Source organism: Macrobrachium nipponense, chromosome 17, assembly GCF_015104395.2.
Source record: "Macrobrachium nipponense isolate FS-2020 chromosome 17, ASM1510439v2, whole genome shotgun sequence".
Taxonomy (NCBI): domain Eukaryota; kingdom Metazoa; phylum Arthropoda; class Malacostraca; order Decapoda; family Palaemonidae; genus Macrobrachium; species Macrobrachium nipponense.
In genome coordinates this window covers 44,856,040-44,883,037 of record NC_087210.1, presented here as the reverse complement: position 1 = coordinate 44,883,037, position 26,998 = coordinate 44,856,040, and the positions used below count along the sequence as shown (strand labels likewise).

Sequence of the window (26,998 nt, the reverse complement as noted above, 5' to 3'; positions counted from 1 at the left end):
TGTTACATATCTGGGGAGCACTTATCAACCATGGAGACATTATTTTGCTAAAATTGTAAAATCTAATATTATAAAGGTCATTCTTGTTAAATAATCTATTAGCTCTAATAGGAAATTATTATTATAAAAATAGTTTAACCAGACCACTGAGCTAACTGTCAGCTATCAGAGAGCTGGCCTGAAGGATTAGATAAAATGCCAGGTCTAGGCCAAACAGAGGCAGAGGCTTTCATACTAGAACTCAAATAGGCAACAAATACATTTACTCATGTTTCCATACATACATATTAAAAAGGTGTATTAAAATCAACAAGTCAAGAAACTCTTAAAAATTTTATCTAAAATTCATTAATTGGTGAGGTTTTAGTATCTTTATCATATACTTATTTTTATATTTTATTAATTAGATCAGAGTTCCTGAGAAACGTCAAAATAGGAACAACTGAAAATGTGAAAGATTCTGACAACATTTTTTTTATTGCTTTACTTCTAAAAGTTGACAGTCTCTGCTGGTCATACTTTGGACACTCACACAACACATGTCTGACAGTTAACAACACCTTGCACTCTGAGCACTCTGGAGCAGGGTTACGTGGGCTGCTCATCAAGTGCCCATGTGTCAGACGAGTGTGACCTATACGCAGATGTGTCAGGATTACTTGTGTGTGTGTCTCTCTGATATACGGAACTCCACTTCATAACGTCAGGTTTTATTTGCTGTAGTTTATTACTTTCAGGTTCTTCGTTCCATGTAATTTGCCATTTATTTACAATGACTGCTTTTATAAAAGCTACAGTCACTAATAGGGATGTTTACATTTGTTCCCATCATGTGGACTGCTTCATTGGCTGCTTTATCAGCTTCTTTGTTTCCTTTTATCCAGACATGGGCAGGGATCCAACATATTTCAATATTTTTCCCCTAATATATTTTATGGAGTAAAAACTTAATCTGTTGCACAATATTATTTTTGGGATTATAACTTTTAATGGCTTCTATAGCACTTCTAGAGTTCTGTAAATCACAAAATTGTGAAATGAGTGTTCTTTGATTATTTTTATGGACGATGTTATTGCACATAATTCCGCTGTAAATAACGAGGCATTATTGGGAAGAGAGAACTGGCATGTTTTATCCTGGGACACTGCAGCATATCCCACTCCGTATTCTGATTTGGATCTATCGGTATATATTGCATAATGTTGACCTTTTAGGCTTATGTGCACTATTGTATGTTGTCTATGATGTTCTGGGGTATAGGAATACTTTTTTGATACATATTTTAATTTTGTGCAAATTTTTATTTTATTCATATTCCAAGGAGGAGGTAATTTTACTATTGGAGGTAGTTGGATATTTATATTCAGTGACTTAAACAATCTTCTTGATCTAATTGGAAAAGGTGGTGAATGCTTGTTAATAAATACATCCCTTAGTTCAAATAATTTTTTGGTTAGTGAATCACTTGACTGAATTCTTAGGGCACTTTTCATCGTTACTAACTCTCTCTAGAGAGAGAGAGAGGTAGTTCACCACTTTCAACCCACAAAGGAGAGGTGGGCGATGCTTTAAAAACTCCTGAACATATGCTACAGCCTTCATTATGAACTGGGTCTAACATTTTCAGTAACACCGTTTGAAGCTGAGCCGTATATTTCGCTTCTGTAGTCAATGATAGACAGCACTGTTGCTTTATATAGTAATATAAGGGTTTGTCGATCAGCTCCCCAAGAAATGTTTGATCATTTTCTAATTAGATTCAATGCTCTTTTACATTTTGATTTCACATATGTTGTGTGGGCGTTCCAGTTCAAGTGAGTATCAAATAAATACTAAACCTAAAAATTTTGCAGTTTGGCCAATTTGTACTGAAGCTCATTTTTGCAGTGTTTTTGCCTGAAGTTTTTTTACTTTAGGTATCACCGAGGAGGGTTGCAACCTAGAAGGAGGCAATCCCCCGGTGAAACCTTGGAATGATTTAGAAGAAGAAGCAGTGGAAGAGTTAGAAGTACTCAAGGAATGACCCTGAGGACTTAAAAGGCTAACCTCATCAACTCTCTTACCAATACCCATATTCGGTGAAATGGGCACATCTTCGGTAACCAGAAGTGGCAACTCCTCCAACACAACAAGCTCCGGTAATAACTTCCTGGTCTTGTTGTTGAGATACCAGTTCCTGAATAGTATCAATTATTGGAGCTGCCACTTCTGGGTCCAAGTAGGCGGCGGTTTGTTTTCCTGCCGGGAAGATTAAAGCCGCCATGTCCTGGGAAAGGATGTAAGGCCTCGCCTTCCCAACATTCCGCCCAAAGCCTCCTACCCAAACCTTGAGGGTGGAGAGATTGGTTGGTTTTATAAAGTTTAGGTGTAACACCAAGCACTGGGGCAGCAAAGGCCATTCAGCGCTTACTGTATAACTATGAAATTATAAGACGTGTTATATCATATAAAGCAGGTTTATTTCTTTGAGATAATTTACTATATTTTGAAGTGGGGCATTTTCTCCCAATAGTTCTTCAAGTGGGATATTATATATGTTATTGGATCTTCGTTTTCTTTCGAATTTTTTGCATTCAGTTAGCAGATGACGGCCTGTGACCAGAGTACGACAATGGTCACAGTAAGGGGCCTGTCTTTCCTCGCCTTGCAACATCAAGTATTTGTGTGTCAAGTATGTATGTCCTATTCTTAATCTTGTTAATATGATATCTTCCCTTCTTTGACATGTTGTCTATTCCAAGGTTTTTACAGATGATTTAAATATGCTTTAATTTATGATTTAATTCTTAGCCATTCTTTTTCCCATTTTGATTGACAGTATTCATTTATTGTTGTTTTAAAGTCATTGTAAGGTATTTGTATTTTTTTGATAGACTCCTTTTTTACTGCCTTTTTGGCTTCTTTATCCACCTCTTCATTACCCTTTATGCCCACATGGGAAGGGACCCAACAGAGTTTTATATTTATAGATTTCCGTTTTATAATTATATCTATCCACTCTTATTTCTTCAATTACGGGATGAGAAACTGTGTATTGTCTTAGCGCTTCTAAAGCACTGTAAGAATCCGTGTATATTACAAAGGTATCGTTTGCCTTTCCCACCATAAAGGTATATTTTATAGCCTCTAATATAGCATTAATCTCTGCAGTGAATATCGAGCATATTTTTGGAATTTTTTCCCATATTTTTATATTTTTTAGTTACTACAGCATAGCCTACACCCTCCTTCGACTTGGAACCATCTGTATAAATACTAATATCCCGTTTATGTTTTTCCTGGTGTGACAGAAATTCACTCTTCAATTGTGCATCTGTTACCTTCTTATCAAATGATTTCTCACAGATTTCTATTTTAGCATGTCTCCACGGAGGTATTTTAGAAGTTGTTATTTTTGATATGCTACTTGTTCCTAATTTTAGATGTTCTATATCAGGTTTTAATCTATTCTCCAATGGTTTAGAGGCTCTTGGTTTGTCGTCATAATTATTTGTTATGTTCTTCATATATTTGGTGTTTGGATTATCATTAAGGTATTTTATTTTAGCTATGTATTTTAATCCCATTTCTTCTCTTCGTACTTTCAGGGGATCTATTCCTGCTTCTACATACAGACTTTCCACGGGGGAAGTTCTGTAGGCTCCAGTGCATAGTCTAATACCCATGTTATGTATGACATCCAGTTTTGTTAATAAGGTTTTAGAAGCACTACCATATACTTGACATGCATAATCAAGTTTACTTAGACAAAGAGCCTTATATACTTTTATCAGAGAGGTTCTATCAGCACCCCACTCATTATGCGCAATTACTTTTATTATATTTAAGGATTTTCTTACTTTTATCGCCAGTTGTTCTATATGTTCTTTATATGTAAGTTTTTTATCAAGTATTACACCGAGGAATTTTATCTGATCATCATATTCAATTATATCATTATTTATAAATAAAGTAGGAATTAATTCCTGTTTTCTTGATCTTGTAAATCTGACAGCTTTTGTTTTTTGCGGAGAAAATTTAAAACCCTTGTTATCGGCCCATTTTTTTACCCTATTTATGGCTGCTTGCAATCTGTTGCTTATGTCCAGCGCTTTTTCACCACTACTATATATGACGAAGTCATCTACAAAAAGGGATCCTTGGACTCCTGGCGGGATCATTTCAATTATCTCATTTATTGCTATTGCAAACAACGCCACGCTTAGTACACTACCTTGGGGGATTCCTTCCTCCTGGATAAATGAATCTGAGATTTCTGCCCCCACTTTCACTTTTATATATCTTTCAGATAGGAATTCCTTAATATATTCATATAAATTGCCTCCTATTCCCTATTCTATCAATTTTTTTAAAATCCCTCCCCTCCAGGTGGTATCATATGCCTTCTCTAAATCAAAAAATACTCCTATTGTTTGTTTTTTACCAACCATTGCATTTTGTATCTCTCTTGTAATCATTAAGAGGGGATCTATGGTACTTTTATTTTCCTGAATCCAAACTGTCTGTTTGACAATAGCTGTTTATTTTCTAATACCCATATTAGTCTGTTTATTCACCATTTTTTCAAATATCTTACTTAGACAAATAGTAAGGGCTATTGGCCTATAGCTGCTTGGTGACTCTGGGTCTTTTCCTGGTTTTAAGCCTGGTATGATTAAAGATTCTTTCCAGGTTTTAGGTATGCTGTGAGAGTGCCATAATTTATTTAAAATTTCTAATAAAAAGGTTTTGCTTTCTTCTGGTAGGTTTTTTATCATTTCATATCTAATGTTGTCTTCCCCTGGAGCTGTTGGACTTGCAAGTTCAGGACATTTCCAGTTCTTCATGGTGAAAGGAAGATTATAGATTTCCTGATTATTAGATTTTATTGGTATTGGGACATATAATTTTTATTTTTAATTGGAATTTCTTTGTATAATTCGAGATACTAGATGTTTTGGCGAAACATTTTCCCAATTCATTTGCGACTACTTTGGGGTTTGAAATATATTTGTTTTCTACTTTTAATGTAGGTAATGGTTCTGGCCGATATCTACCCTGCAGTTTATTTATTTTCTTCCAGATTTCTTTGTCTTGAGTTTTAGAATTTATATTATTAATATATTTTTTCCATGAATTTCTTTTGGCTATCTTGAATATTCTTTTCTGCTTTGCTTTAGCTCTCAAATATGCAATTCTATTGGCATCACATTTATGTCTCAGATATCTTCTAAAGCATGTTCTCGTAATCTTCCTTGCTGCTTTACATTCTTCATTCCACCAGGGTACCAGTGGTCTAGTCGGATTGCCTGAGGTAAGTGGAATAGTTTCATTTGCTGTATCATCTATTGTTTTTACTAGATGTTCATAAGCATCTATGTGGTTTGTAAAGTCAGATAGTTTTTTGTTAATCACCGTTTTCTCTTTATATAAATTCCAATTTGCTTCTTCCATTTTCCTCTTCGGTATATATGTTATATTAGAATTATTTTTTAGCTCAATTTGTATTGGCCAGTGGTCACTCCCAAATAAATTATTATTTACTTTCCAACTGAAATCTGTGGCAATTTCTGGGGAACATAAAGTGATGTCTATTGCAGAGGTGCTATTATGATAAACATCAAATCTTGTTGGAGAACCATCATTTAAAATAATCAAATTTTTGTTATCTATAAAATCTAGGACAGTGTTTCCTCTCCTGTCAGATGATGTACTTCCCCACATGGGGGATGTTTGGCGTTGAAGTCACCTACTAATAAAAAAAAAAAAAGTAAGGTTTTGGTAATTGTTCTATTAGATTTTCTAAGTCTTCCACTTGTAATGGTCTATTATTTTCCAAGATGATCTATTAAGCGACTTCTAACGACGGTTCCATATATATTGAGCATATTGTTATTTTTTTTCTAGGAATACTTGAACTGCACATGCCTGTATTACCGAGTTAATCCTAACAGGTTGGCATTTGATTGAAGAATGCGTTATGATTGCAGTTCCTCCTTGGCTGTTGTCATTTAAAATTTGTGTTGATTTCCACACATTATAATTTATGCCAGCATTGAGAACATTGTTACCTATTTTAGTTTCCTGTAAGCAAATAATATTTGCATTACATTCTCTAATTAGTGATTTTAAGTTTTCATTATTTGATACGTATCCTCTGAATTCCCTGTAACAATATCACATTTTAAGAAGGTTTAGTTTGTTTTTGTTTTAGTATCTTTATTTGTTTTCCTGAACTTTGAATTTTATTGAAGTTGTATAATTTTGCTGTACTTTGTTCTTCTTTGGGGTGATGTATTTCTGCTATTGTTTTCTTTATTGGCTGAAGAGTCTCAGATGTTCTTTTTATTAGAGGTGCATTTAAATGGCTTTTGCTCTTGGGTTCTATTTCAATACTTTCTTCAATTTTATCTGATGTTTTAACTTTCTCTTTTATTTGGGTTTCTCTTTTTTCATTTTTTGTTTGCAAGCAATTTTCGTTGACTTTGTCTTCTCGGTATTCATTTTTATCCATATAGATTTTGGGTCTTACTGATTGTTTAATTTGTTTTTTGGATTTGGGTGACGTTGTTTCAAGTAGTCTTTTTTTGTCTTTTGAATTAGCTCTTGTGTTTTGCTTGTCCTCCTTGGTTTTGGGTGGAGTTCTCTCTAAAGGCCTCTTTTTATCTTTAGCTTCCAGCTCATTATAATTATCTTGTAATATTTCAGCTATATATGTATTATTCTCTTGTGTTTCTATTTCCTCCAATATCTCAAATGAATTTGAACATACAGTTGCACAAGTATCTTGATTTCTTGCTATATTAGTTTCTTGTAAAGTTATTTTTTCTTCTGATTTATCTATTAGGGGTTTGTTATTTGCTTCCATTTTTGTTTCATTCTTTGAGCTCATTGCAGCAGAGAACATTTGCTTCCTAGCGGGATCATGCATTCCTCTAACTCTCAACTCTAGTTTGGCTTCTCTTATTGGCATTCCTGATCTCTCCTGAAGTAATTTCAGTTCTGTATTGTATATATAGTACATACACTCCTTAGACCTAGCATGGTGATTTTGGCCACAGTTTACACATTTTGTTCACCACACTTCCACTGCGTGGTATGTTTGTCAGATCCACAATATGCACAAATCGATATATTTCTGCAATTTTTCCATGTATGCCCATATTTACTGCAGTTTTGGCACTGTAGTGGTTTTGGAACATAAGGTCTCAGTTCTCTATTTTGGCCCATGATTTTAATTTTGAAAGGCAATTCTTGGCCTTCAAATTTTATTTTTGCTATTTTCAATGTCTTTTCATTACTTTGTTTACTGGTTATACTGTAAACTTCACAATCTTGTATATTGTTGTACCTTTTTTTAAGGGAATCCAGCAAAATATTTTTCTCTATTGGCTCTTCACTTTTAGGAAGTACTACAGTACCCTGTACACTGTTCATATTGTCGTGCTTTCTTATCGTTACTTTTATATTGTCTATGTTCTTTATGGTTAAATAATAATTTCAGATTGATTTTTTGTAGTGGTTTCTATTAACCACTCCTGTTCTTTTATTTGTCTAAATGACATTTCTGAGGTTGGGTGCCTACTTAACAAATAATTTTCCAATCTTAATGCTGATATTTTTCTGTCAGTTTCCAAGGTCAAGAACCTTGACCAACTTCCACTCCCAAAGAGAGTCGAAGTGAGTCAAGGTTGGGTCAATTCTAAATTTGCTTTTTCTTTGTGGCTTGTATGGTATTAAAGTTTTAATACCAGCCTGTTCTTCATTACCTGGGTTTTCCTTAGAACAGTCCATTGCCATGCCAGAAGTCGTAGGGGTTTTTGTTTTAGTTTCCATATATATAGTTTAAATATTTCGTCCAGGATGAGATCCCTCTCACCAAGAAGGCCCAACTGAGGGAGGAGCAATACTGTTACGCTATGGTAACTGCCCTGGGACACTCACCTGGATATACGCCATACCCACAGTGCCTTAAGGGTCGTCAGTCCCAAGAGATCGGACCCAGCACTGTGGGCATGGCTTGACATAAAAATTTCCCCTCGCTCGACCACGTCAGGTACTCTAGTTTTACGGGTGGAGTGGCATGCCGTCCAACTCCACCCTCCATCAAGTTAAAAGAGCGGTCAATTCAATACTCCAAAACCACGCCAAGGTCGTCAACGAAAGAAGAAAGAGGGAAGAGGGAAAATTTAGAGGAGGAGGAGTAAAGGAGTGAAAGGTCCCAATGTTCAGTTGGATCCACAGCAGAGAGAGTAGGCATACAGGGGCATACTCCCTCTGCAGTGGATCCCTAAGCCCCCCACCTCGTCAAGGAGTTGGGATCAGGGGGGAGGGTGGAGAGAGCAGAATTCCCTTGCAGACTGATCCGCCTGTAAGAAACGAAATATGTTAACCTTGAACTTAACTTACTATGCTATCGGAGACGATAGGGCTAAAAGTACAGTAAGATATTATACTATCATAAAGACCACATTAAAGGTAGAAGCGCAGGGAACAGGTAACTTACTGAAGAAGTAACCCGAGCTACCATCTCGTAGCAAGCAAAACAGTTCTCGTAATGCTAAACTATGGAGTTCTCTATCAGCACAGCGCAGGGGGCATGGCCCCGGCAAACATCGTGCCTGCAAGGATCCTGGAGGACGGCATTACAGACCGCAACCAGACATTGGGTGGGTGGCCTGTAAATGTAATGATACATGAGTATCGCCATGTAATAAGATATGAGACGCTCAAAGAAACATGATATTGTGCCGGGGTGACCAGGACTAAAGAGACATATGCATCCCGGGAACTCGTGCTAAGCGCATATAAATTAACCCGGAACCGTAGTAGCCCGGAGGACAATACATTCCGGGTAACCCGGAACCTCCTATTGAAGCTACCCGCCCAGGGAGAATGATATACAAAGGCACTAGCAACGGGCTATCCCAGGCGGTAATGAACCCGGAGGTTCAATGTACTAATTAAATGAAACAATAAAAATGAATACTATTATCTCCGCCTAGGGAGGTACAACCTCCCGAAAACAAAACCCTCGATGATGCCGGAGAGGCCGGAATGCAAACCCGCCATAGGCGGGAAGGGAAGGGAATGTCAAAGGCGGGAGGGTGAATACACTCAGAGAGGCGGGAGGAGCCGAGCACACCCAGACTACCGCCAACTCCGAAGAAAGGTCGGCTGAGAAGCGACACCCACCGACCCCCCCCCCCACCCCCGCGAAGACTCCGGGTTCGGTCCGGGATCGTCGGAGACAACCTGAGCGCGAGAAGACACCCCCACCTTAGTGGGGGGGTCCCTCGAGTCGGAGGGGGGGTGGGGAAAGGGTAGGTGAGGTCGGGAGGGTTGGACGATTCACGGGATCCCAGCGGCTCCCCGCGGTTACTGGACAGCGAGGAAGGCGCAGGGGAAACCTACGTGGTAAGCTAGCCGACACAAACACCCAAAGAAAAACATACACAAATAAATAATAAATACTTAAAACTAATGTAAAATCATGCTCTAACACGGGGGAGGGGAAAAGGGAATAGATGAAGAGAAATGAACATCAAAAACACCTAACAAACCAGGTAGGGCCACCCGATAAGGATGGCCCTAACCAGGACAAAACCAGAACTGGCCTATTGCCATAACAATATAACAAAACCGAAGGGTAGACGGCCAGGGTAGGCATGATAATGAAAACAAACAAAATAAAATCATAATGAAAATCAGTAAAACTATAACAGTGGGTACCCGATGAGGCACGAAACAAACCCCCATGCTAAGACACGAAAATAATAAATATAAAACATATACACGATCGACAAAACTGCCATCCAAGAAAAGGCAAATAAAGGGTACTGATATACTACTTGGTTCACGAAGTATGGAAGACCACGCGAAACCAAAACGACACAAAAGGGGAACGCGTAATGGCGGCGCGCAGCCGCTTCGGCGAAGGCGACGCCAGACAAAACCCTAAATAAAAGGACCACGAAGGTCAAAATCACTCCCTAAATAGTGTCGAACAAAAAACCAGTACTTAACTTGGATGTAGAAGCAGATTGACCATCCATAACTAAAAAACACAAGCCAAAAAGGCAGAGAATAATAGAGCGCAAAAATTACGTGCGGCTCTCGAAATGGCTATCAAAGGAATGTCGTCACTGATGCTACCTTCGCGGTAGCAGGGAGTGAGCCGTAGCACGGCTCCCCTTTTCTAAAGGGTTTTGATGTGGAAAAGGCTAATTGGAGAGGCGGCTGTGGTAGCGTTTTTCACTCACCCCAGATTCATACCGACACCTTTTTAAAAAGGGTGAGCGAGTCAGAATATTCTGGCATGTCTAATTTAGCAGTTCTCTGGTATTTTAGCAATATTTTACCTTAGAAATAGCGCTAAAGGAATGTATTTTACTGGGCGACACGGCTTCCTCGCCCAGAAATAGATTTTTCCAACGTCAAAATCCCTTTTTTATTTTCAAATTTATTTCTTCACCTTTCTTCCATCTTTTATTTCTATAAAATATGATTGCTTGAGTCTTATGTATGGAAAATCTAAATCTTACAGTTAATATATGGCAAAATCATCCATATAAAGGTTGCTTTTAATTCCGGTAGGCAGATTTTTACTAATTTCGTTAAATTGCTAAATTAACAGTGTGCCACTAAGGACACTTCATTGTGGAACACCATTTTCTAGTGGGAATGTTCTGGACAAAGCATCATCAATTCTCACCTGAAAACTTTGATTTGTTAGAAGACTTTGGATGAATGTAGGTAAATGTCCGCAGACGTTTTGTAAAGCTTTTAATATATGGATACCTCCATGTAGTATCATAAACCTTTTCAATGTCCAAAAAGACAGCTACAGTTATTTGTTTTCGTTCAAATCCTCTGCGTATATGGTCTTATAGGATAGAGAGAGAATCTAATGTAGTCCTGTTACACTGTGACCCGAATGGAGTGGAAGTTGAAATTTTATTTTCTCGAATGTGCCATCTTTGTCGAGCATTTACCATCTTTTCAAGTAATTTGTATAAGCAACTTGGATCCTTTCCAGGTTCAGGGATAGGAATTATTGTAGCTTTATGCCATTCATCAGGAAATATATTCTGAAGCCATAAATGATGATAAAACTGTATTGAGTACTGTATTAAGTATGACTTTGCCAAAGGTCCTAAGTGGTCGATCATCTCAAAACAAATATTGTCACCTCCAGGCGCAGATTTATTGCTGTTCGAGAGAGCATATTCTAACTCTTCCATATTAAATCTTCTATTATAATATATATCTTCTTGTTTTAAAATTTTATTGTTATTAGTTCTACATTATTTTTCTTTGTGCGAAGGTGTTCATCCAAATTTTATCGCTACTTACATTTTTTTCTCCTATTATATTACTTATTTCTTTTGGATCAAGTATTCTTTTTCCATCTTTCAATATGGCATGTCTTAGGTGGTTTAACATGGGTACCATTTATTTTCCTGAATTCTTCCCATAGTTTTTGTATGGGAGTATTATTAGAGAGATTTGATACATATTTCCTCCATGAAATGATTCTTCCTTGAATTACTTCCTTTTTAAATTTTGCAGATATTTTGTTGTATATAGGTTTTAATGTATTTTCTAGTAATAATAGTCAATTTTTTTAAAGTTCCTTCTAATATTGGTAATGTTTTATTTATTTTACTGAACTTTCTATTCAAATTATCTAATCGTCTCCCTATTGAGTGTTTTATATTAATAAACTGTTAGTTTATCAGACCATCATGGAATTTTGTGTTTTGATTGATGGGGCTTACTTTGGTATTGCTTGATCAGCAGCCTTTTTAATGAAATCAACAAGAATTTTGTTAGTTTCATTATATTCTTTTCAATATTCAAATGGTTGGATATTTCTTTTGTGCACTTCATATTTCTCCCAATCTGCTTTATAAATGTTATAATGAGGAACATGTTTTACAGGATTATTATGTAATAAGGAAATTAATATTGGGAAATGATCAATGGTGTGCAAGCCATCAACTATTTTCCAATCTATTCTGTCAACTACATTTGTTGTACATAGAGTTAGGTCTACTGACGAAAATGTTCCATGTGTTTGCAAAAAATATGTGCTAATTTCGTCATCATATAGGACATGTCGTTTGACTCCATGAACTCTTCGATTTTACTCCCTGCTCTATTTGAGATTGTACAGTTAAAGTCCCATATTGGGTTGTGAGCATTAAAATCCTTAAGTTTATCTCTGTAGTAATTTTTGTTAAGTTGGTTGTATATATTATAAATTACATAATTATAGTTTTTAATACGTATTTTGATACTTGATATTTGCAAGTCAGCAAAGTTTACAGGTACTCTGTCATAACATACTTTATTATGTACATATATAGCTTTATGTAACTTTCCTTTTTCTTCTACCCTAAATGTAGATACTAAAGTATATTTACTGACTGTTGATGTTGTTTTACTGACATGTAAACATAATATCATTGGTTCGTATTCTTTCAGCAAGTTGTAATTCTCCCTAATGTAATCTGGTCTGGAGACCATTTATATTCCATTGTATTATATAATTATTGAAAATATTATGTTAAGAGTGTTTAAGCATTACTTTCTTGTTGTGGATTATCCATTTGCATTTTTTCTAAAATTTTACTTACAACATTTACTTATTTTTCCTTATAAGACATTAGGTGTCCAACACACATACAGCCTTTTCTATGAGTCTCTAAACTAGTGGTTTCTTTACTTCTGTATTTTATAGAATTTCGTATAGTGTTTGTTAGACTGTCTTTTGTTATGTTTCTGGTTTGTTGCATAATTCGATGAAACATTCATTACATCCACATGTGTTTTAAGTGTCCTTTTTTTCATTTGCTCTTGGTGCACCAATTGCTGGTGATGGAGTAATCTCTTCTCCCTTCACATAATCATTTTTGCCTATGGTGGTCTCCTCTACTATTTCTTTATTGTTCTGGGTATTTGCATCCATTGCTTCTATTATTACTTTAGGAGCCAAAGGTATGTTCTTATCATTTTCTGGTTTGTGCGCTTTTATCGGATCCTTGGTCTTTGCTTTAACAGATACCTCTCTAATAATTGTTGGCTTTTTGGTTTTGGGTGCAGTTCTCTCTAACGGCCTCTTTTTATCTTTAGTTTCCAGCTCATTATAACTATCTTGTAAGATTTCAGTGATACATGTATCATTTTCTTGTGTTTCTATTTCCCTTAATATCTCAAATGAATTTAAACATATATTTGCAAAAGTTTCTTGGTTTCTTCCTATATTAGTTTCTTGTGAAGTTATTTTGTCTTCTGATTTATCTATTAGGGGTTTGTTAATTACCTTTCATTTTTGTTTCATTGCTTGAGCTCATTGCAATAGAGATCATTCAATAGAGATCAATCAATAGAGAAACATTTGCTTCCTAGCGGGATTATGCATTCCTCTAACTCTCAACTCTAGTTTGGCTTCTCTTATTGACATTCTTGATCTCTCTTGAAGTAATTTTAATTCTGTATTGTATATATAATACATACACTCCTTAGACCTACCATGGTGATTTTGGCCACAGTTCACACATTTGGTTCACCACACTTCCAATACATGGTATGTTCGTCAGATCCACAATACGCACATATCGATATATTTCTGCAATTTTTCCATGTATGTCCATATTTACTACAGTTTTGGCACTGTAGTGGCTTTGGAACATATGTTCTCAGCTCTCTGTTTTGGCCCATGATTTTAATTTTGAAAGGCAATTTTTGTCCTTCAAATGTTATTTTTGCTATTCTCAACATATTTTCATTACTTTGTCTACTGGCGCTATACTGTATATTTCACAATCTTGCACGCTGTACCTTTTTTGAAGGAATCCAGCAAAATATTTTTTTCTATTGGCTCTTCACTTTTAGGAAGTACTACAGTACCCTGTACGCTGTTCATACTGTCATGTTTTCTTAACTTTACCTTTATATTGTCAATGTTCTTTGTGGTTAAATAATTTACAGATTGTTTTTTTGTAGTGGTTTCTATTAACCACACCTGGTCTTTTATTTGTCTAAATGACACTTCTGAGGTTGGATGCCTACTTAACAAATAATTTTCCAATCTTCATGCAGATATTTTTTGTCAGTTTCCAAGGTCAAGAACCTTGACCAACTTCCACTTCCAAAAAGGGAATCAGAGTGAGTCAAGGTTGGGTCATTTCGATAATTACTTTTTCTTTGAGGCTTGTATGGTATTAAAGTTTTAATACCAGCCTGCTTTTCATTACCTGGGATTTCCTTAGAATAGTCCATTGCCATGCCAGAAGTTGTAGGGATTTTTGTTTTGTTTTCCATTGAACATTAAATATTTCGTCCAGGATGAGATCCCTCTCACTGAGGCCCAACTGAGGGAGGAGCAATACTGTTACACTGTAGGAACTGCCCTGGAACACTCACCTAGATATATGCCATAACCACAGTGCCTTAAGGGTCATTAGTCCCACGAGATCGGACCCAGCACTGCAGGTATGTCTTAACAAAAATTTCCCTTCGCTCGACCACATCAGGTACTCTAGTTTTACGGACGGGTGAAGTGGCATGCTGTCCAACCCCACCCTCCATCGAGTTAAATGGGCAGTGAAATCAGTAGTCCAAAACCATGCCAAGGTCGTCAATGAAAGAAGAAGGGAAGGGAGAAAATTTATAGGGGAAGTAGTAAGAGAGTAAGAGGTCACAATGTTCAGTTGAATCCTCAACAGAGAGAGTAGGCATAAAGAGGCATAAACTCTCTGCAGTGGATCCCTAAGCCCACACCTCGTCATGGAGTTGGGATCAGGGGGAGGAAGTGTTGAAAATGCTGAACAAAGGTGAGATAGAAGAAGTAAAGCGTCCTTCTCCGGGGTTTTACAGTCGGATTTTCCTAGTACCAAAAGCAACAGGCGACTGGCGACTGGTAATCAACCTTTCCACCTTGAATAATTTTATCAGGATGACAAGGTTCAAGATGGAGACGCCTCGGACAGTGTTGGTAGTGATAAGGGACAACGACTTCCTGCTGTCCATAGATTTAAGGAATGCTTACTTCCAGATCCTTATTCACCCATTGTCCAGAAAGTTTCTTTGCTTCACTCTGGAAGAGCAGATCTTCTAGTTCAAGGTCCTGTGCTTCGGGTTGACCACATCCCCTCAGGTGTTCAAAAGAGTCTTTGCCCTTGTCTCAACATGGGCTCATGCTCAAGGGTTTTGCCTGTTTAGGTACCTTGACGACTGGCTCGTGTTAGCAAGTTCCAAGGAGAAACTGCTTCAGGACAGAGGTCGTCTTCTTCAGTTTTGTCGGGAGCTAGGCATAATGGTAAACCTTGAGAAATCAAATCTGGTTCCCAGCCAAAAAGCTCTTTATCTAAGTATCGTTATAGATACAGCAGAGTTGACAGTTTTTCCGTCATACCAGAGGTTAGAGAAGTTGCGGTTAGTGGCGCGCAAGTTCCTATCACAACCAGAACAGCCAGCTCACCAGTGGCAGGTCCTTCTGGGGATTTTGTCTTCTCTGAGTAGTTGGTCCCTCAGGGTCGTCTTCATCTTTGGTCTCTGCAATGAAGACTAAAAGACTATTGGTCCCCGGCGGGAGATTCCCACTACAGAGAGTCCCTCTGTCCGAAGAGGCAAAGCAAGACCTTTGTTGGTGGTTGGACAACCAGAATCTCTCAGTGGGAATCCCTGTGCGTTCTACCCCTCCAGACTTCCTTCTGTTTTCAGATGCCTCCATCTCGGGTTAGGGTGCCCATCTGGGAGACAACACTGCATCAGGCATTTGGAGTGCAGAGGACAGGCTGCTAGACATCAACGTCTTGGAGTTGAAAGCAGCCTTTCTAGGTCTGAAGGTTTCGAGAGAAGGTAGAGGGGTCATTCGGGGGTTCTAATGTCTGACAACATCAAGGTGGTCGCCTATGTGAACAAGCAGGGAGGTCTGGTGTCTCATCACCTCCATTTGTTGACAGTCGAGTTACACCAGTGAGCAATTGACAACTTGGTGGAGCTCTCTGCCAGGTACATTCCAGGCAAGAGGAATGTGGTCGCCAATAGGCTGAGTCGTCAGAACCAGATCCTGGGCATAGAGTGGTCTCTGCATCAGGTCGTGGCAGACAGGTTTTTTCAGGTTTGGGGGAGGCCTATGCTAGACCTCTTCTCCTTGTTGTTCAGGTGTTGAGAACAGACCAGTTCTCCAAGGGAACTCTAGTCTCCCGCATGGGATGTTTCACTTGTCCTGAGAAGTCTCACTCGAGCCCCATTCGAGCCCTTGCGTCAATCATCAGACAGAGATCTGACGCTAGAGACAGTTTTCCTGTTGGCCTTGGCTTCTTCAAAAGGAGTTGGGGAGCTTCATGGCCTGAGTTATGTGAAACATACCAGAGAGGTTGGGGGTCTGTGACCTTCGAGTTTGTCCCGGAATTCGTGACAATCGATTTGCCTCTTTTTCCATCCCATCGAATGACTTTGTAGACAACCCGTAAGGGCTCTTGCTATGTCCTGTCTGACCCCTACGAAGCTATCTTAAAAGGAATTGTCATCTAAGACCTAGGTCTTGTAGACTTTTTGTTAGCACTGGTCGGTCCAGAAAAGAAGTTTCCAAGAACACTATGTAATTCATTCTGGATACATGAGGCAACCAAGCAGGCTTACTCATCTCTTGATGGTTCTGTCACTGAGTCTGTGCAGGCTAGAGCACATGAAGACAGATGTATAAGTTCCTCTCTGGCCTTTATGAAAAACTTTGCTGTTCATAGAATTTTGAACGCTGGTTACTGGTTGCGTCAATCCACGTTCACTTCATTTTACCTAAGGAACGTTGCCCACAGGTCTTTGGACACGTTTTCCTTGGGTCCTGTGGTGGCTGCCCAACAAGTTGGGTAATTCATCCAGTGCCCTTCATGGGCAGTTTGTAACAAACCTGAGGTCTTAACGTTTTACTCCCCACCTCTATCCGCCCTTGTCTTTTGTTGTAGCTCCTGGGTTGGGGAAGACTGAAGCATCATGAGGTACGGTGTGCAATCTCTGACAAGCTATCACCTCGTGCGCACAGGAGTTGCCAATCTCACAGATTCCTTGCTTTACAATCTTTGATTATTTCAACTGGTTACCAGCTGGCGCTTGGAAAATTATCCTATTTTAAGACCTCAGGTTTGTTGGCTATGAAAAATACAAATTGATTAAAAATTTGTCATTTTGATATAATAAATTTCCATAGCTATTAATACTAGCATTTTCAATGTATATCTATTACTTTTATATAATTGTTATATCTTTGGTTTAGTCTGTCTAATCGTCTACTTGACTTGTGCTTCAGTTTGGTAATTTCTGAAAGTTCTGTAGAGCACCATCGAACAGGATTTAATTTTGGCTTACAAGTTGTTACTGGCATTGATTTGTTTCCAGAATTAAATACAAAATTTGCAAATTATTGTCATTGTCATTGTAATCATTGTTACTTTGAGAAGGGGAAACACTTTTGGTAACCAAATTATACTTTTCCCAATCAGCTTTTTTGAAATTAAATTTTTGTATAAATTGTTGACGAATATCTTCAAGAAATGTGATTACAATTGGGTAGTGATCACTAGTATGAAGATCATCTAGAATATTCCATTCTAATCTGTCTACTAACGAAGTGGAACAAATTGACAGGTCTACAGATGATAGGGTCCCATGAGTTTTTTATTCATTTTTATTCAAACAACAATAGTAGTAATTAAGTAGTATGTATTAGATTTTCTGTCTTTACTTGCTCTATCTGCATCGATGATACTGGCATCCCATAAAAGGGGGTAAGCATTAAATTCACCTAAAACTAAATTAGGCTCATTGAACTGTGATGAAATTGCTGCTCCTAACTTGCCTTCTCCTGAACCAGAGGATGCTAGAAAGTAATTATATATTAGTGGAACTGGATTATTAACATGTAAACGTATGGACACTGGTTCATGTTGCTTTAGAGTCTTTGTATTTCACCCAAGTGCATTCGTGTTTTCAGACCATTTATTTTCCATTGGATAATAATATATTGAATGGAATGAAAGTTGAATGATTATCTTGCATAATTGGTTATTATTTTTTTACTATTTTTAAACTTTGGGTAATTATTCCCTTAGCTTCAATTTTCTTTTGGTTTTTTGAAATTTCTGTGTTAACTTCTGATTCAGTAGTGAATTTAATGTCTTCTTGTTTGGCTAAGCTGCTATTTTACTCTCAAGATAATATAATAAGTATCTAATACATATGCAATCTTTGATATGTAATTCTAGCTGATTTGAGATGTTATTTTTCTAGCTAAGAAATTCGTTATCACGTTTACCAATTGGTCTTTATTTAAGGGTTTCGTTTCATTGCAATCTTGCAAAAAAAAATTATGGCATCCACACCGTTCATGATGAGATTCGGTTTCTGGTGTTACGCCTTCTTGGATTGACACTGTTTGTTTGTATGGTGTTTTTACATTGCATGGAACCAGTGGTTATTCAGCAACGAGACCAACGGCTTTACGTGACTTCCGAACCACGTCGAGTGTGAACTTCTATCGACATGGTTCGCAAGTCATGTAAAGCCATTGGTCCCGTTGCTGAATAACTACTGTTCACAAGTATCGTTTCGTCTTCCTCGGATTAATTGAACTTTGTCTTTAAATTTACTTGGGAAGACTGGTAATGGTTTATTTCTTCAAATTTACTTTGAAAAACAAGAGAAGAATTTAGTACTTTAAATTTACTTGGAAAGACTGGTGAAGGACTTATTTCATCAATGTTATCTGAATTAGGGTATTTTTCCGGTTGATTTTAGGCATTCTTCTTCTTGGTGTCATTGGTATTAACTTGAGTTTTTGGGGGAGAAATTATTTCTTTAACTCGTTTCCTTCTTGTTTGGTCAGCATGATCTTCCTTTTCAGAGTCCAGAGATGGCAATCCTTCATCTTTCATCAGTATTTCATAGGGGTTGCTTATTAGTATTGTATTGCTAGATTCTCCAAGAGACTTTTTTGTTAATTTTAATGTCTGTTGACCTTGTTGTTTCTTAACCATTAGTTTTTCCAGGTATTTTAAAAATTTTCTTGGGCATTACTTTTTCTAAGGGTCTTGTCAACAATTATAACATTTTGGAGCTCCACAGTTCCAAGTCGTTTTATAATCTTCTGAACCACAGAATGCACAAACTGGTTCATTTCTACATTTGCTTTTAGTATGACCATATTTAGAGCAGTTTGTGCATTGAAGAGGCTTTGGTACCTCTCTTCTCTGGCCCTCTATGTTAATATTAGGTGGAAGAGTCTGGCCATCAAATTTAATTTTAGCTATTCTCATTGTTTTCCATAATGTCTTTTATTTGGGATTTCATATACTTTTACGTTTTCAATATTGGGATATCTAATTTTTAATGAGTTCAATGGTAATGTCTCATCTGGTAGGCAATCACAATCATTATTGGGTGGTAACATTAGTTCCTGCAATACTGTTCCATTTGTCATGTCTTTGGACCGTGACATTTATCCCATTCATATTATTAAGTACGTATTTGGTAAGTTTCTGATTGAATTTTTGTGGTAGCTTCAACTATCCATTCTTTTTTTGTTATAGATCTAATTGTCATCTCTTTGGTTGGGTACTGAACTAAAAAAATATTCTCAAATTTAGCAGCAGTCAGTTTGGTTTCTGTTATAAAAACCAAGTATCTTGGCCAACTGCCTTATCCAAATAATGAATCAAAGTGTATCAATGTAGGGTCTGGTCTGTATTTAGGTCGTCTATTTCGAAATCTGTTAATATTTTCAACTTTTTCATTTATTACTGGTGGAATTTCCTTTTGTGGCATTGAGTATGGTTCCATAGTTACCGTGTGTTGATATGAGTATAGATCTAAAATCATCTTTAACTTCTTTATTTGCACTTTCCTGCGTCAGTTCCAAGTCTGATCCAGGGTGGTCAACAATAAGGGTTAAGGTATCATCCATAGATATGAGTATCTATATTATTTCTGCCAGGTAGTCCTCCGCCCACCATATCCCTATGTAAAACGAGCCCAATAAGGGAGGGATGTGTTATGCGACTTTAGGTGGCCACTCCTACAGACTACAAGCTGGTTGTACACATGGGTCCCAGAACTTGAGGCGTCATCAGTCCGTTGAGATCAGACCCAGCTCTGAGGGCCATGTTTGACATAAGACTTTCCCCTCGCTTGGGCACATCAGGTGCTCGAATTCTACGGGTGGAGAGACATGTCAGTCCTCTTCAACCTCCATCAAATCAGAGGAGCAGTCAGAGCCGTAATCCAATGTAGGTCCAGTTTGTCAACTAATGGTCACTCCTGATAAGGGACGAAGTTAAGGATTGAAAATAGGAGAAGGCACAAAAGTGGACCGAGCTTAGTCTGGATGCTCAGAACTGGCCTATGTAGCATCATTGCACCACACAAGTACCCTCACCACATCAAGGTGTCGGGCCCTTGGTGGGGTCTCTCTTTCTCTCTAATCTTTATTTAAAGTACAAATAAAGATTTGAGTACCGGGCCCTCTGATGGTACAGTCGCAGCACAGCTGACGACAGTTGGAACCTCCTCCTCTAACCACCTTTGCTTAGTTGCAGATGAAGAATGACAAGAATGACAGCTAAAGAAGCTTGACTGGAGTTAAAAGTAAATGGGGTCATTGATCCATCCAAAAAGCCCCCTTTCACAACTTTAGTTAAAAACCTAAGACTTAACCAACATAATATCAACCAACAGGAAAATAAAGATATGCAACATTTTCATTATGTTAATAGTACTAACATCCAAAATAAGTACAGCATTCTGTTCACTGCTACTGCTATCAACATTGAAGATTCCGATAGCTTTGCTATGGGAACTCCAATGAAAGAAAAATCAAATAATTTCAACTCCTGAAATGACAAAAAGAAATGAATCCTGGATAGAACTCTGCCAAAAGGAAAAAAATCAAATGATGAGAAGCAGAGACAGTTACCGTTTATTTGCCTCTTGTTTGTACTTCTGTTTCATTCTTTCTAATGTGACTTTCCCCCTAGTACCAGCTTAGCATTGCATTTTTGGTTACCGTAATGCAGTTCCCTATGGCTACCATCAATGTTGTAAATAATTACCTTTGCGATGCTAGTAGTGATATTAGATCTAATTGTGATATTCTCATCTAGACTAGCATCTGCTACAATGGGAAGTAACATTACTGTTTCATGCTAAACATCCCAAGTTATTTAAACAACATGGTATACCTTTCAGTATAAGCTCTCAGTCATTCTATGTCCCTGTGAGTGGGACTTTGATGTGAAATGATGAGAGAATAGTGTTTAAGGGGGCCGGCCGGCTAATGCCCTTTTTTAAGGACAGGACACTGATATTCATACCACTTAATAAGGTGACTTGGGACATCTCCAAACCGCATATGATTTTCGCCTCTGACCTTCGGTTTTGTGACGCCAGGGCGATTTATCCCGAAAATAACCATTTTTCAAATTCTATCTCCTCCCTTGATATTTAATATTAAGACCTGGGATTACTACCATATATAGACCTGATGTAGACCTCCAATCGAATGGAGAGTTTTTTTTCTAAAAGTCATTTTTTTGCTAGATATGAATTTTTCAATATGGTCAAAAAATAAACCCTATAAATCACGAGAAAAAAATTTATAAAAAAAATATGAAACAAAAATTGGAAAAAAGGGCTCTATTTGATTGTTCTATAATGTCTTTCTGAGTTATATACCAAATTTCAATGTTATAGCTTTAAAACTAAGTGAGAAGATAGATTTTGAAGGTCAATAAGTATAGTTTTGAGATACGGGCGTTCAAAGTTTTCCTTCGTATTTCTATAAAGACAATATTAATAAATAATGATTATTATGAATGTATATTTCTTTTTTGTGTATTAATAAACCAAAACTATTTTATTTATCATAATTTAATCATAAATGATGATCCCTTTGCTCATATATCGCAGCCTGGGGCACTACTTGAGGCAAGATGGGGCACTCCTTCCTACGCAACTCTCTCTCTCCCCTTCACTAACTCGGCTTATTACAGCGAATTTTCTTCTTCTGTGTGTTAGCGAGATGTTTTCCTTGTATTTTCCTCTTTGGCATGATGAAATTCTTGCCCGAAACAAAGATAAACAAACGTAATTGCAAGAGAATGTCAAGAGGTGAAACTCGAAGACGTACACTTTTTTTACAAAGACAATTTAATAAATCATGATTATTATGGAATTTCATATTCCCATTTTGGGTATTAAAAAATTAAAAAAACCAAAACTTTGTTATTTATCATAAATGAAGATCTCTTTGCTCAAAAATCGTAGCCTTAGGCACAGTGTGACGTGTGCTGTCAAGCAAGACGGGGGCGTTACTAAGCAACCCTCCCCTCTCTCTTCACTAACTACGCATATATTACGATATTCTGTAATAATACTTGAGCAATTTTTCTTCGTCTGTATGTTAGCGAGATGTTTCCCTTGTCTTTTCCTCATTGGCATGATGAAATTCTTGCCGAAACATACATAAACATACATGAAAGCAGGAGTATGTCAGACGTGAAATGGAACGTGTAGACTACTTGACGTCTGTGATCGCACTAAATCAGGACTGGACTTGGTAGCTTGAGCCTGAAGTCTCCTTCTCAACTCGGGGAATGTCTACAGATGCCATTTCTCCCAATTTCTTTGACATTAATTATCAAAATTTACGATAATAGAAGAAATATTACATTTTCTTGTACGGATCAATGTTTTAGGCTTATTGAGTTACGTTAACTAATTACCCTGTAACTACGAAAGTAAGAGGAATTTTGACGAAATATTTCGTATACGTATTCTCAATTGCCATATGAAGCTCCATGAATTTTTTCATGACTTTGCATTTTTCGCCCTATACCTCCATATATAGGGGTTCCGGCCGGCCCCCTTAATGTTTCCCACGTGTCTATTGCCATAGTACTGTTCCTAGAATGCAATTTCTTTGTAGACACAAATATCTTGCCTAGTTATGAGAGGAAATTTGGAATCCCTTGGAAGCGGCGCCAAGCTTATTCAGCAACCCGCTCTGTGCAAACCTTATTCCTGTGCCTGGATAGTTTCCCAGCCAAGTGTCCCGGTTGACCTGCAATCAACCACCATCCATTTAATTTCTGGACCCATTCAAGTTGCTGTCACCCTTAAGGTGTAAATTGCTTACTCACGTAATTTAGTGTAAAATAGTTCAGTTAAACTAAATCTCTTAAGGGATTTTGACGGAGGAAAAATCTATTTTTGGGTGAGGAGCCGTGTCGCCCTGTGAAATGTCTCGTTAGCCATTTCTGATATATAAAAACTAATGCTAAATATACCAGAGAATAAACCAAAGGGACTGACTGAGGTTACTACCCTCAGGCGAGCACTTTTATAAATAAAAAATGTCGTGTATAAACCAGGGGCGAGTAAAACTGCCGCATCTCCTTCACCGCACAGAAAGATCCTCGTCAACAATCTCTGAAACATGAAGTGCCGTTACACAGGCCGCCTCCACGTATCCAACCCCCTCCTCCCCAGCGCCATCTACGACATCTAGTAGCAACCCACAGCTTGTACCACCCTGGGTGGGAGATCAATGAATTAATGAAGGGTGGGTTCACCGGGCGACACAGCTCCTCACCCAAAAATAGATTTTTCCTCCGTCAAAATCCCTTTTTTGGGATCAAGCTGTGTCGCCGGGTGAAATTGTACCAGAGAAATGGGGCAAGCTGAAAATAAAGAAAATACCGTAACAAGGAAGGAAAACTAAACAAATTAACTAGAAAAAGTATTTTTAATACATATAAACTCCAACACAAAGTACAACTTGTATTGTTAGCAAAAGGGAACTTCTCAAAACTTAAGCAGACTGAGAAAACTCAATTATCGAATGTATACACAAATACATGAGCTTACATGTAATATCTTAAAGGTAAAACATAGACCTTAACAATACATTAATACTTGGTATAAAATTATCTCTTTAACAAGCTAATACAATCCGCCCCGCTCGTGCTTACAGAAGGCCCAAGGGAGAGGAAGGCAGGGTTGAACAACTAGGTGAGGCAGGCAAGTGGGAAAGAAAAGAGGAGGTTTAATAGAAAGAGGAAGTTAAGAGTTTTCAGGAACTACGATACTTCCTGCAGCCACGGCAGGGAACTTAAGTGCATTAAGAGATTTAAGGTAGTGGCATTTGAAAACTGCCAAAGATTTCCAACCAGTATACTTTTTAAGATCCTCAAAGTTCATATGCTGAAAATAGTTAATAAAGGTAGCAATTGCCCGGACATCATGACAAGGGGAAAAGAGTCAGGATCTGCTTGCTTAATAAAGTAAAGAATCTGTTGTTTGATACCTCTCATAGTGATCATTCCTTGCTATGGGCACATGATACGTAATAGGAATCGGTAAGATCTATAGAGGTGGTGACGGCTCCACAGGGAAGTAAGGTTCTCACTTGGGTCACGGTTAGCATGCAAAATTTGTCGCATACTATACTGGAATTGAGCCGTGAAAGATCTAGAATCACCCTCCTCTTGTCTGTGCCCTTCTTGGGAACTGAAAATAGTCTGCCTTGAAATTTGATGTTCCTGACTCTTTTTATTGCTCTTTTCTGAAGTAGTTCCTGAGTGAAAGCTACTAAGTCTGGTGTCCGAGCTTGAAAAAACTTGTATGGGGGAGGTGGGCCCTTCCTCCACCTCCACCCCAAACCTTTTGATATGACACTGTGAGCCCAGGTGTTGAATGTCCACCTGTGCTTGAACAGAGCCAATCTCCCACCTATCTTGGCTATCTCATTGGTTGCCAGATGGTCTTGAACCTCTGCCTCCTCTGTAGGTTCTGGCTCTTGCGAGCCTTCCACCTCCTCCGCCGACCCGTCTGGAGGTACCACATCCTCTAGTTCCTCTAGGGGCATACTTCTGAAAGGAAGTATGTGCTTCATAAGCCTGGTTGTAGACCGGTGATGGAAGCAAGGGCTAATTAGACTGAGGTGCTGGGGCCTGTACCCACACATATGATTGTTGTGGCGGAGGTATGGAAGTGGAAGGTTGGTTCACAGCTGGAGATCTTTGGAACCTTCTCTGCTGGAACTTCTTTGGCCTCTTGGCCTTCTGAGTGCTTGCTGGGGAAGGGTCTGCCGGACGCTTAAACTTAAGAGCCCACCTGGTGGCAAGTGTCTGGTTGACTCTTACTGTCTCTTGAGTAACCTGAGCTACTAAATCCTCCGGAAAGAGGGAAGGTCCCCATATTGAAGATTTAATGAGCTTATTAGGCTCATGTCTGATCGTAGCTGGTCTCAATACAAACTTCCGGCAGGCTCTTCGGGCCACAGCGAAATCAAACAAGTCGTGTTGAAAAGTGCCCAACAACGACTTGGTAAGGACCTGAAACTCCGGAGCGGTCGGATAGGCGGAAGCGATCATCTCTGCCGAAGTGATTGAGTGAAGTGACCGACTCAACCTACACCTGGCTTCGAACTCCGCCTTAATGAGATGCTCAGGAAGTTTAAGGAGTCTCTCATTAAATTGTGTTGAAGCACAGTCTGTCTCTAATTTTCCTTTCTGGAAAGTCTCCGGAGTTTGATGCCAGTATGTCGGATCTTCCGGCACCAACAAAGACGTCAAGTCTGTCTCTTTTAGCTGTGGAAGAGACTTGTCTTCTTCCGCTGCTTTCAGGGTCAGCTCGGCGATCTTCGTGGTGCAAGGCAGCGGGTGATCCTTTGGGATAGTGAAGGTGGTATACTTCCCTTTAAATGGAGTGATCTTGGTGTTGACACACTCCATCTCTTTCATGAACCTAAGCCAAGCTGACTGGGCCGCTTCCCTTGGGAAGATGAGAGTCTCCGCCGGAACCTTGTCCTCTCTTACAAGAGCTTCCCTAGTCAACCTTGCATAGCCTAAAAAGGGGGATTGCAAGTCTGCCGGGTGAAACTCAAAATCTTCCAAAGGGCGTGTACCGCACCCTTCGATAGTAAGTTTTCCGTCACGCAGAACGGCTCCAAAAGCCAAGCGCCACGGATTACCTGCTTCAAAGGGGGGCAGATTGGCCGCATTCGACAAGATCGACAAGAGCAGAGGGTTTCCGCCTGTCTGAGCCATCAACAATTGGTGCTGACTCACAATGCCTGACAGCTCTGATACAGACTGGTCCGTGCGAGACATGTGTGACTCCAGTCTGCCTGACAAGGCTGCCATATCCCTGGCTACTTGAGAGGCAACTTCTTGACTCACTTTCTGAACCAGAATGGAAGCCAGAGCCTCTAAGTTAACTGGCACTTCCGCTGACGAAAGGCCTGAAGTAGCTGGTAAGGTTGGTGTCAAAGTGGGAGCCGGACTAAGAATCGCTGCAGCCAACAGCGTAGAAGCCGGTGAAGGGGCAGCCGAAGGAGTAGCAGGTTTCTCCTTAGTCCTACGCGAAGACTTGTCTTTGCTGCTGCTTCGGCTAGACTTATTCTTAGATGTGGTGTCCGCAGCCGATGGGGCCGAGATGCCGGACTTCACCTTCGCAGGCAGCTGCTTGGTCTTCATGGCCTTCACATTAGAACGAACAGACGCTGCCTTATTTGCATCAGCGTTCCCAAAACCCTCGAACCCTGGCGGGGTACGAGAAGGAACGCGAGAAGCGACTGGAGAAGGAGTAAGAGAAGGAAAAGTGGGGAAGTCAGAGGAGGAGAACGAAGGAGAGGGACTAACTACTGCCTCAACTACCTGATCTGTCTGCATCAGCTCAGACGATAAGTGTAAGCCGCCGACTTCCACTACAACCTCTGCCTCAGGGCCCTCTACAGGTTCCAAACCTTGGAACTCTTCACCAATCGCTTGTAGATACGGCGCCGCTACTTCCTCTGCCACAGCTGAAGTCTTGGAGTTAGGGTAGAGGACTGAAGCTACAACACGAGAAAGGATGTAGGGCCTAGTTTTCCCTACATTTCTCCCAAAGCCACCTACCCAGACCTTCAAAGTGGCGAGCGCCGCATCCTTCACATCCTTGGGGGCCTGAAAGAGA

The 26,998-nt window shown here is 38.9% G+C and overlaps 1 protein-coding gene across 9 annotated transcripts in view; it reads right to left on the bottom strand.

Annotated features, from left to right (window-relative positions):
• Positions 1–26,998, bottom strand: part of LOC135196208 (uncharacterized) — a 249,441-nt gene that overhangs the window by 73,610 nt on the left and 148,833 nt on the right. For 8 of the 9 annotated variants that reach the window (XM_064222826.1, XM_064222831.1, XM_064222829.1 and 5 more), the window contains exon 5: positions 23,773–26,988. The exons of the other annotated variant lie outside the window; for it this stretch is intronic. In XM_064222826.1, coding sequence (XP_064078896.1) covers positions 24,970–26,988 — 2,019 coding nt within the window. In that variant the 3' untranslated portion in view covers positions 23,773–24,969. Of the gene's footprint in view, positions 1–23,772; positions 26,989–26,998 lie in introns of those variants that run through there. 9 annotated transcript variants of the gene reach the window in all.